Consider the following 12,547-nt stretch of genomic DNA (forward strand, 5'->3'; position numbering starts at 1 on the left):
ATAAATACCTCATTTCATGAATAAAATTGTGTAATTAATTTAAATACCAACATTATGAAACTAATTTAAAATTATAAAGCAATTTGGATCCAACTTTTCATCGTTACAAAAAAAATAATAATAGTTTAGCGATAACATTTTATTGACGATGCCTTGACCATCGCCATTAGTGCAACTTATAGATAGATAATTAAGTACGTAGTTCAATTCACCACAAAGTAGCATAGCATTAACGTAGTGACAACTAATATTATCGTTGCATTATATCGCCAGAAATTGCAACAAGAATAGTTGTGGACACAGTTTTTTTTGGCAAAAAAAAAAAAATATATAGTACCCAATCAATTGTCCTCTCTCTTTTTCCTCGTAGCCGTAAAATAACCTTGATACAACAATGAAAAACATTGGCATCAAGAAAAATAATTGTCTTGATTATTTTGATAAAAAAAATTTAATACCTACACTAACTTCCCTCTTTCTCTTTCACTTATTACCCGCAAAATAGTGCCGATACAACAACGAAATAAATTGTCATAGATTAATATAAGATATATGATTAACTACAAGCTTGAACTGTTGGTTAAATTGGTTCCATGACACGGTATCAGAACCTTTAGAACCAACGGTTGAGGGTTCGAATACTCACAACCTCATTAATTTATGGAATTAAAACACATAGCGGGATGGAACGAGAAATCCAACGCGTAAATAAATATAAATATTGTAATAATAATTACATTTTATCATTTTCTTTTAATTTGTGAATGAAATCACTGTTACATTCTATTATATTTAGTTCACTTGACCAAATGACATGTATGTATGGCATTGAGTCCAGATCCACCAGGTAATCATTGTACTTCTATATAAAAAGGACAATTATTGTTGAATTCCAATTGTACTTCTATATAAAAAGGACAATCATTGTTCAATTCCAATTCTCATATCTATTTCAATGTCACATACTTAATATTATTCTTTCTTTTAAGCATTCACTAACTTAAATTCTGACTTTATTGCGTAAAAGAGACTAAACCCTTGGATTAGCAGAAGATTACAGAAATCAAATGCTAAGGAAGCCTTTATCCTTGAAGCTTTCAATAGTGTCCTTCAGAGTCACCTCCAAAGGAATGAAACTAATACCCAAACCTTTTGCTTTCTCTGTGGAAATCTTATATTTGCCGGCATTACTCATATAATTTATTCCAGACTCACATCTGTCATTAACAAATAAACAAGATAACTATATTGATTGCAACAGAAAATCAATAATTAATAAAAGAAGCTTACTTTTTTTCTGGAAGGTGCAGGGTGGTAGGGTAATGTTGATGCAGAATGTTGAGAATTTCTGAAAAGTGTGCATATCTTTCAACTAAACAATATCTACTAATAACCTATGAATTCTCCAGAAACTAGCCGTTACTAGCCGTTTAAACCTCCTCTTCACCTTTTAACCTTTTACCCACAGTTACAGTCACTAACCTTCCCTTTTCACCTTACGTAATCCTCACACATTCATCCAGCCAATTACAGCTCACTGATCTCATCACAATTAGCCACATCAGCCTTCTATTATTTCCCCTTTCAATCAACGGTCCAGATCATCTGAGAAAGACCTTCTCTCTCTTGGCAGTTACTCCTGCTGGCGGTGCTGCTCCCCTTTTTATATCGTTGCTTTCTCAGCTCTTCTGCTTCATGGAGAAAGCTCATCTCCTTCATTCATATGTTTATTTTTCTCTCTGTTACAAATCTGTAGTTCATTTCATTTGTAATTAGTTTGAGAATCAATATAACACATTTGCAATTCATTTAATTGCAAACTTATCATGGTATCAGAGAGATAATTCCGCATAATTAATCAAAATGGCAAGAGTTCTTAAGCCAGAGGATATGCCGAGGAGTCCGTACTTCCTCCCGGCAAATGAGTCACCGGCGTTAACGCTAGTATCTCAGACTCTCACTGGGTTAAATTACCATCAATGGTCGAGGGTGATGAAGTTAGCCCTCATGTCAAAGAACAAGTTCTCGTTCGTTGACGGAACGATTGAAGCTCCGGTGAAAGATGATGAGATCTATCATACTTGGCAGAGATGCAATACTATGGTTGTATCATGGATACAACGTGCAGTTTCGGAGCAGATTGCTCAGTCAATAGTTTATATTGACAATGCTTATGATATCTGGACAGATCTTAAGGATCGTTTCGCCCAGAGTGATTCATTGAGGATTGCAGAGTTAAAGAAAGAAATTCATAGCTTCAGGCAGGGAAACATGGGAGTTACAGAGTATTTCACCAATCTGAAGGTTCTATATGATGAATATAGGAATCTGAGGCCCTTACCCAAGTGCAGTTGTGATCCAGTATGCAGCTGCGGTGTTATCAAAACCATAAGGGATCAACATGAAGCAGATCAGGTAATTACCTTCCTCCAAGGCCTAAATGAAAAATTTGCTATAGTCAGTTCACAAATCTTTCTCATAGAGCCTTTGCCAGCAATGAATCGTGTATTTGCACTAACAATCCAGCATGAAAGGCAGATCAGTATCACTGCCAAGCAACCCATTACCACAGACAATGCACCTTTTGCAGGATCTGTTAATTTTCAGCCAAACTTTCAACATAAACCCTCAAACAAATTCAAAAAGAAGAACAGAAACTCTCCAACCTGTACATACTGTGACGGATCAGGGCACACAGAGGAAATTTGCTATAAGAAACACGGATACCCTCCAAATTACCCATACAGACACAAGAATTCAAACAAGCCAAACACTAGGGTCAACTATGCAGCTAATACTGGGGCAAATGATGGCTATGCAAATGACAGTGTTGATGATTGTGGGTCTGTTGTACACAAGCAAGAGCAACAACAATACATCCTAACTAAGGATCAGTATCAACAACTGATGCAGCTGATTCCACAATCACAGCCATCCAGCAGCTCTTCATCAAAGAGCAGCAATGTGGCAAGCATCAACACCCAAGTCAATTACTCTGGTATAATTCTAAACACTGCATTAGGAAAATTGCCACAACACACATGGATAATAGACACAGGGGCAACAGATCATGTTGCTTGTGATTTAAAATTGTTTTCATCATACGAACGTGTAGAAGGACATAATGTGCAGTTACCTAATGGAGATACAGTGGGGGTACCTTACATTGGTACAGTTATTGTTCAACCAAATTTGGTTTTGAGCAAAGTGTTGTATGTACCATTGTTTAAGTACAACTTGATATCCACTAGTAAGTTGACTCAAAATGGAAATTTATGCATCATTGTGACTGGTGAGTGCTGTATTATTCAGGATCGTATAAGACAGGAGGAGATTGGCTATGCTAAAGAGCAAGGAGGCTTGTATTACCTGGTTCAGGACAGATTAAAAGAAGAGCAAAAAGTGCTTGCGGTATCAACTATTGACCCATCCTTATGGCATAGGAGGCTTGGTCACCCTTCAAAACAAAGAATGCAGAAGTTAGAAGTGTTATTTCCATTTTGTAATTTTGATTCTAGTCACCCTAATCCCTGTGATACATGTCAATTAGCAAAGCAAAGGAAGTTGCCATTCACATTAAGTGCAACTAACTCTGTAGCCACATTTGATATAATACATGTTGACATTTGGGGGCCTATAAAAGAATCATTTACAGAACAAAATTACTTCCTAACTATTGTTGATGATTACAGCAGATTTGTTTGGATTTCCTTAGTGAGGCATAAGTCTGACATAAGGTGCTTGCTGCAACAGTTTTGTGTACATGTGAAAACACAATTTGATAAGCAAATCAAGGTGATAAGGTCTGATAATGGGCTTGAATTTGAAATGACAGATTTCTACAATCAACATGGCATGATACATCAAAAGACATGTCCTGAAACACCATCACAGAATGGTGTGGTGGAGAGGAAGCACCAAGGTATAATGAATATAACCAGGGCCTTGTTAACACAGAGCAAAATGCCAAAGCAATTCTGGCCATTTGCTGTTTCACATGCTGTTCATTTGATAAATAGGCTACCTTCCACAGCTATACAAAATCAGACTCCCTTTCACAAATTGTACAACAAAGAGCCAGACCTTACAAATTTAAAAGTGTTTGGATGCTTGGCATATGCATCAACACTTGACAGGAACAAAACCAAGTTAAGTGACAGGGCACTGAAATGTGTTTTCATTGGATATCAAACAGGAGTGAAGGGATACAAGCTAATGGATTTGGCTACTCACAAAATATTTGTGTCCAGAAATGTTGTATTTCGAGAAAATGTTTATCCTATGGAAAATTTTGACACTATGTCTAGAACTTGTGATTGCAGTGATGAAGACCTAGATACATTGCATTCCTTCATACCAGAAGATGAGGAAGAAATGCCAGATGACACAGAGGAGTCAATAGAGGTTCCAACTGCTCACATTGAAAATGAGCTTGACCATGATGCCACTCTCACAGAGGAAGAGAATACTGCCTCACCTGATCCCCCAGTAAGAAAATCTTCTAGAAATAAACAAATGCCAAATTATTTGCAAGATTATCACATCTCCTTACTCACTAAGAGCCAGCAACCTGTCCTACCAAACACACCACATCCACTTTCAGCACATTTGTCCTATAGCCAACTGTCAACACCAAAACAAGCCTTTTCAATAGGAATAACCTGTCAAAAGGAACCCAAAACTCATTTTCAGGCTTCCAAGGATCCCAAGTGGCAAGATGCAATGCATCAAGAGTTGATGGCATTAGAATCAAACTCAACTTGGGAAATCACAGAGCTGCCAGAAGGTCACTCATACATAGGTTGCAAATGGGTGTTCAGGATAAAGTACAAGTCTGATGGCAGCATTGACAAATACAAGGCTCGGTTAGTGGCTAAAGGGGAGAGAAGGAGTGGATTTTAAGGAGACTTTTGCTCCTGTTGCAAAATTCACAACAATCAGGGTGTTGCTAGCTATAGCAGCCATTTATAAATGGGAAGTTGAGCAATTAGATATTAACAATGCATACTTACATGGGGATTTGGATGAAGAAGTGTACATGGTCCTTCCTCCAGGAATGAAAGCAACAGGTCCCAGGCAGGTCTGCAGACTCAGGAAGTCTCTCTACGGGCTGAGACAAGCTGGCAGGCAATGGAACCTGAAATTAACCACAGCTATCAAACAAGCTGGCTACAATCAAGCTCATTCTGATCCTTCACTGTTTACCAAAAGAGAAGGTAATGTTTTTACAACATTATTGATATATGTTGATGATGTAATTATAGCAGGAAATAGTGCAGCCAGTATTGCAGAAATGAAGGCATACCTACACAAAAGTTTCAGCATCAAAGACCTAAGCCCATTGCAGTTTTTCTTGGGTTTTGAGTTTGCTAGAAGTGAGACAGGTATTCATATGTGCCAAAGAAAGTACATCCTCGAATTGTTGAGTGAGCACAACTTCTTGGGCTGCAAACCAGCACTCACACCATCCACACCTAATGCAATTTCATCACCAACTAATGCTGCTTTGCCTGACATAACTTTCTATCGAAAGCTTATAGGCAAATTACTCTATGTTACTCACACAAGACCTGAGATTTCACATATTGTCAATAACCTCTCTCAACATCTCAGCAAACCAACTTCAGATGATTTAACAAAAGCCTACAGAGTATTGCGATATCTCAAGGGATCACCAGGTCTTGGACTCTTTTTTAATTCAAACACACAGATACAAATTCAAGCCTTCTCAGATTCTGATTCTGACTGGGCCACCTGCCCAGAAACAAGGCGATCGATCACAGGATACGCAGTCTTCATCGGAACATCACTTGTGTCCTGGCGTTCCAAGAAACAGAGCACTGTATCCAGGTCCTCCTCTGAGGCCGAATACAGAGCAATGGCTTCGGTTTCATGTGAGCTTCAATGGATATCTTATCTATTCAGAGATCTTAACATCACACACACCAAATCAGCCCTACTATTTTGTGACAACACTTCCGCAATGCACATAGCCCAAAACCCAGTTTTTCACGAGCGCACAAAACACATTGACATTGATTGTCATGTGATTCGTGAACGCGTTCAATCTGGCCTCATACGCTTAATGCCCATTCATTCAGCCTTACAAATCGCAGACCTTTTCACCAAACCTCAACATAGCCCGCAATTCACCTATCTCCTTTCCAAGCTCAGCATGTTTAATCCTTACCTTGCTTAGCTTGAGGGGGGGTAATAACATATGAATTCTCCAGAAACTAGCCGTTACTAGCCGTTTAAACCTCCTCTTCACCTTTTAACCTTTTACCCACAGTTACAGTCACTATCCTTCCCTTTTCACCTTACGTAATCCTCACACATTCATCCAGTCAATTACAGCTCACTGATCTCATCACAATTAGCCACATCAGCCTTCTGTTATTTCCCCTTTCAATCAACGGTCCAGATCATCTGAGAAAGACCTTCTCTCTCTTGGCAGTTACTCCTGCTGGCGGTGCTGCTCCCCTTTTTATATCGTTGCTTTCTCAGCTCTTCTGCTTCATGGAGAAAGCTGATCTCCTTCATTCATATGTTTATTTTTCTCTCTGTTACAAATCTGTAGTTCATTTCATTTGTAATTAGTTTGAGAATCAATATAACACATTTGCAATTCATTTAATTGCAAACTTATCATCTACCATTAGCTGAAGACATCTCCAAAGCCTTAATATGGGCATATGCAACATCTCTTACATCAACCGAACTGTAATACGAATTTGGATACTCTTTACAACCTGAAACAAAATTCCCAAAGTGTCAATACAATTCTGCAACAACGAAAACCAAATAGCCACCGGTTCTAATCCGGTCGCTAACTTGCTGTTTTCTTACCATTTACAAGGTTGAGAATAACCTCTGCGGACATATTAAGAATTGGTTGCAGAAGAGGACCAATAACAAATACCGGATGTAAAGTAATTAAATCTATTGAGTTGTCTTTTGCAAATTTCCATGCGGCCTGCTCTGCTAAGGTTTTTCCCATGTGATACCATAGCTGAAATGAAATTATCCCCTCATTACAAACACAGTTTAATTATTCAACAAACATAGATATAGACCAAGAAAATGTGAAACAAACCTTTTTGCTTACAAACATCTGGATCTGAAAACCAAGTCTCATCTACTACAACATCAGGGGTGAGATGTTTTCCGTTGAATGGAAGAGTTGCAAACGACGAAGTTATGACCACTCTCTTGATAGAAACTACTTTCGCACAAGATTTAAGAACGTTAAGCGTTCCTTTCACAGCAGGATCAATTATATCTATCTGCAAACACATGAACACAATAATCAACAAATGGAGCAGATGATGTATAAATAACTCATATCTTATCAAATGAATCAGAACTTAGAATTTGGTATTACAGAACCCTTTGGATCAACCGCGATATCTGTGTATCAAAGATTAATATAAGATCTATGATTTGGTCTTAACTCTCAGTTCCAGCTTTTTAGTTTAAATGTTTTTGTGACATAACATGACATGGCATCAGAGCCTCTTAGAACAAACAGTTGAGGGTTCGAGTCTTGACAACCTCATTAATTTGTGGGATTAAAAACACATGGTGGGATGGACCTGTATCGTTAGCACTGCAACCTTTACAAGAAGACTCTAGAAGACTTGGTAACACGTTTGGACTCTCAGTCACAAGTTCATATACACAAGTATCAATATAAGTTTGAATTAGAAGGTACCTGTGGGTGAGAGACACAAAAGGAAAGAGGAGAAGCTGCATGAAAAACAGCATGACAACCATGAACAGCAGCATCAAAAGAGCCATCTTCGAGTAAATCAGCTTTGAACAAAGTAAGTCTTTGTTGTGCCCCATCAAGTGCAAGTAAATGTGAGTTTTTGTTTATATCATCTGGGGGATACATATACATAGAGAATCAAACTCAGGAAAGAAAGCTAAGCTTGTAAAAAAGAAAAAAAAAGGAAAGAAACATACTTGGATTACGAACAGTGGCTTTAACTGTGTAGCCTCTTTGAAGCAAGAGTTTGATGAGCCATGAGGCAATGTAACCTGATCCTCCACTCACACATACTACCTTTCCTTCCCCACTCATTATTTCTAATCAATCATATGATTTCTGCCTTGAGACCATTGTCTTTTAAAGGGGTCAGGAACTCTAATCATTGTTGGAAGTTGCAATTTATGTCGTTAATTCACAACATAACGTGTTTTTCAGAATATATCCAAAAATAAGGTAGTGTCTTTTTCAAAAGCTTTTCTTTTTATAAAACAATCTATCAAGTTTTAAACTTTGTGTTTTTTTAGAAAAAAAAAACATAATTAAGCCCCTGAACTTTATATGTTTTAAGGATCAAGTCTCTGATCAATTATTTTTCCACATTGAGCCATTGATCATTGATTTTGTTATGGATAGGCTCTTATTTAACTTTTCCGTCGAGTTTAGGAGATGAGAAGATCGATTTGGCAATTCTAATGTTGAAAATCACAAAATGAGAGAGGAGAAAATCAAATTTTCAAGAATATACTGGAAATTAATTTCTATAATTTCGTTTTAGTTTTTAATTTTTATCTTTTCAAGTCATGGAATTCTTATTTTTATTTGTCCATGTCAACAAGCTGAATCGCTCTAACGATGTACGCAGTCTACACTCGACGAAAAAGTTAAATAAGGACCTAATCCATAATAGAATCAATGATCAATGGCTCAATATAGAAAAATAAATGATCAGAAACTTAATCCTTAAAACAACCAAAGTTCATGGACTTTATTATGTTTTTTGCTCTCTTTTTTACCCAAAAGGTTGACTATTATATTCAAATTTCACCTCATAAGGGTGAAAACACTTAACAACTTAATGAGATTAAAGGTCTGCTTAATAGTTGTTGCGATTGCTGTTAGTTTTTTTTGCAGTTGCAGTAAGCTGTTAGCTATTTGTTATTAGTTATTTAATTATTAATGTTTGGTAAAATTATATTGAACTTGTTGTTGTTCGGATTTAAAATGTCTAATATGGACAGTTTTAAATTAATCAACAAAAAAATTATAAAAATGGTGAAAAAATGTCTCTAACCTTTACAACTATGAACAGTTTTACTCTTAACATCTAAAATGGTACAATTTTACTCATAACATTGGTATCTAAAAGCAATTTCATCGGTGGATTCTGTCCAGGGGAGCCAGACACAATCCCTCCGGATCAAAGTAAGTCAATGCGAGGTCAGAGAAGAGACGAGAATTGACAAGGTCTTTGTTTGGTTGTCGAATGATAAGTGGTATATTCTGGGTAACCAATCTCTTCTCAGAATTGGCTAAGAAATCAGTCTAAAGTTTTGTTTTCATGACAAGTTTGGTCAATTTCAGACATTATTATAAAACTCAAATATTTATTTCTTATTCTACACCAATTGCACATATCAGTTAGTTCTAAAAAAAAGATTTTATATTTTTTTATGATTTAATAATAAAATTGAAAATTAATATTTATAAATTTGGTAAAATGTTTGAATTTTTTTTTTTTGTCTTTTTTTAATTGAAATACGGATCTAGCCCAATTGGAAGTCCAACCAGGTTGGCATCCCCGAAAAGGCAAAGAACCAAATATATAAATGAAGAGATGAAAAAAGTATGAAACCAATACAAAGAATGTTTTAAGAAAATCTAAACATATCCCTACCAAGGACATTATCTCTAGCAAGAAGGGAGCAGAAGTCTGGAAGGGTATTCCACATTTGTAAATCTGAGGCCAGACGTCCGTAATTAGCAAGAGCGTCCGCCACTTGATTTCCCTCACAGAACACATGAGAGACAACCACCTTAATATGTGTCATTGAATCTAAACAATTTAACCAATCCACACGCATTGTCCAAGGAATGATCTGCGCACGAGCACGGAAAATTCGAGTAACGTAAGTCGAGTCACTTTCAATCCAGAGACGACTCCATCCACGTGACCTCGCAATTAAAAATGCAAAAATAGCGGCTTTGCAATTGAAACTGCAAAAATAGCGGCTTTGCAATTGAAACTGCAAAAATTATATTCTCTTTTGTCTAACTAGTACAAAAGAGAATATAATTTTTTTATTTTTTTTAAAAAAATTCACGTCTAATCATATGTTTGTGATCTGTTACTAATGATGATAAAATGATGCACATGTGAAGTTTAGATGACAATATCCATGACCAAGACGACAGTTTGATGTATTATTTCTCAAATTGACCAAACTTGTCAATGTTAGGGGTAAAATTGATCTCGACTACCAATATTAGAGGTATAATTGCACCATTTTAGACATTAAAGGTAAAATTGCTCCTAGTTATAAACGTAAAGGGTATTTTTGCATCTTATCATATTATAAAATAAAAAAGTATTACACAAAATAAAAAATTTATTGAATGCAATTCTTCCAATAATTATATATAAATAAGGTTAAAGAATAAATATATTTTGTGGAAATAATAAGGATAATTCTGTCAATAACAACTAACTACAAACAGTTGTTCATGAAAAGCTCTAAATAGGAGCTTTTCGTGAAAAGTTTCAAAACATTGCACTTTCTAAAGAAAATGCTAAACGTTGCGGTTATATAAACCTAACCAAACGATATATTTTTTGCGGTTTAGACTGAAACGCTAAACGCTTCTCTGAAAAACTGAAACAAACACCCTCTAAGTAAGCAATTTAACGAGTAAATATGAAGAGAGTAGATCGACTTCATTTCATGCTTGATGAAGTGAACAAATTTCTCAAAAAATTATAGGTAAGAGAAATAACTGGAGATTTACCAAAATAAGGACAAATTTTAGCAAGTTAGTTAAAAAAATTTGTAAATGGAAAGTTCGACATAGTTGAGCGAGAGAACAGTTGTCAAATCAAAGTTCTAATAAACCAATTTTTAGAGATAAATTTTCAAATTAAGACAAAATATTTAATATTTTGGACCATTTATTAAAATATAATTAATTTAGGGATAAGGGTTTGAATGTCTAAAGTAACGGTTAAATACCAGTCAAATCAGTTTTTTTTTAATTTTCGATAACGTATAGCAAAAATTGATCTTGTTTGGAAATGTTAGCATTAAATTTGTACCATTCTATACGTTAAGGCTAAATCTGTAGGATTTAAAGCGGAAGCATGTTGGTATTTAGGAAATGAATTTCAAAAAAAATTATAAACAAACAATAACTGTGATCCAATCACACTAATTAAACAGTCAAACATCCGATGTTTGACATCAAATCCTTAACAATGATCATTAAGTTCTTTAATAATCAAATTGATATTTATATTACGTAATTGGAATAATACCTTTTGTAGATTCCAATCGGATATTAAGCTTCTCCAACGGTGAAGCCTCTAATCAACTCACTAAGTCAATTAAATAAAGTTTTGAAATTGATTATTTTTGCTCAAAATCGAAAACTAATCCCCAATAAAGAAATAAATATATAACTTTAAAAAGTTTTAAAGTATATCTCACAAAAACTAAAAACGTAGGGATTGAATTCTCATCCATACAAGAAATGCACTAGGACACCACGTCTGTCCTAATGCATATAACTTAATTTTTTAATTATATAATAATAATAATATTAAATATAATAATAATTAATTAATTACTTAATTAATTATTATTATATCCTTTAATTTTAGAATAGTTAACGTAAAACACCTCTTAATATTAATCGTCAATATTTGATTATTGTATTTGAAAAAAGTCATTAAATTAAATTGAACAAGAATAATTATTTATAATTTCCTCATTTCAATTGAATATCAAAAAGTGTTAGAATGGTTTGTCAATTACATTAACATATTTAATTGTGTCAATTAATTAATTAACACACTTTTAATTAATCAATTTAACTGAAGCTAGATACAGACAACTTATAGGTATATGACTTTCTAGGTTCATCTTTAACTGACATTAGAGGCATAATACTTAGCAAGTATGTCATAAATCTAATTCCTTGTACTATAAGTGCATCCTATATAAGTTTAGCTTATATTTACTTATAGTCCTCTAATGGTCATGATCTCCAGCTAAGACATTGCGTCATGGCGTCCCAATTAAAGAATGAAGTTACTTGAAGTAAATTTATAATTAAACTAATTATGAACCATCGATCATAATTTTCATGCACTAAAGTCTTTTCATTAAAAATTTTGATATTGACTAGAGCCACAAAATGTCAAACTCTAATCGTCAAGATACTAAGAAATATTGATTAAGTGTTTGATAAAAAAGACTCTCATCAAGGAACCATTCCTCAATATTTATCTCATTTAGACGAGTCTTATTGTCCTTGTCAGGAACTCATTCCATCAAAAACCAATCAATAACTATCTTAAGATTTATCTCTATTTACTTAGGGAGTGTTTGGTTCGGTAAAAACACACCAGGAATCGGAAAAGGAATGAAGTAACTCCATTCCTGTTGTTTGGTCACACAAATTAGTTATGGAAAGGGAATCCAATTCCCATAAATCCTGGAATGACTCATTCTCATCAACACCCACATTAATCACTTTTAATTCCCATCCGGAATCATGTAA

The 12,547-nt window shown here is 34.9% G+C and overlaps 1 protein-coding gene across 1 annotated transcript; it reads right to left on the reverse strand.

Annotated features, from left to right (window-relative positions):
* Positions 1-810: 810 nt before the first annotated feature.
* On the reverse strand, positions 811-8,087 carry LOC136225630 (phenylacetaldehyde reductase-like). The gene is made up of 8 exons (XM_066013711.1): positions 7,969-8,087; positions 7,715-7,884; positions 7,077-7,286; positions 6,850-7,012; positions 6,657-6,752; positions 2,424-2,427; positions 1,291-1,383; positions 811-1,217 (listed from the first exon to the last, which is right to left on the reverse strand). The coding sequence occupies exons 1-8, from the start codon at positions 8,084-8,086 to the stop codon at positions 1,064-1,066; spliced, it is 1,008 nt and encodes a 335-aa protein (XP_065869783.1). The 5' UTR covers position 8,087; the 3' UTR covers positions 811-1,063.
* Positions 8,088-12,547: the final 4,460 nt, after the last annotated feature.

Source organism: Euphorbia lathyris, chromosome 4 (assembly GCF_963576675.1).
Source record: "Euphorbia lathyris chromosome 4, ddEupLath1.1, whole genome shotgun sequence".
Classification (NCBI taxonomy): Eukaryota; Viridiplantae; Streptophyta; class Magnoliopsida; order Malpighiales; family Euphorbiaceae; genus Euphorbia; species Euphorbia lathyris.

Bases quoted from the DNA above. Each gene is read 5' to 3' on its own strand.
- LOC136225630 (XM_066013711.1), bottom strand. From the start codon at position 8,086: ATGAGTGGGGAAGGAAAGGTAGTATGTGTGAGTGGAGGATCAGGTTAC. The intron at 6,753-6,849 runs GTAAGAAAACAG...ATTTTGTTTCAG, and splicing joins TATTCTCAACCTTGTAAATG to GTTGTAAAGAGTATCCAAAT. The intron at 1,218-1,290 runs GTAAGCTTCTTT...TGTTAATGACAG, and splicing joins CTGCACCTTCCAGAAAAAAA to ATGTGAGTCTGGAATAAATT.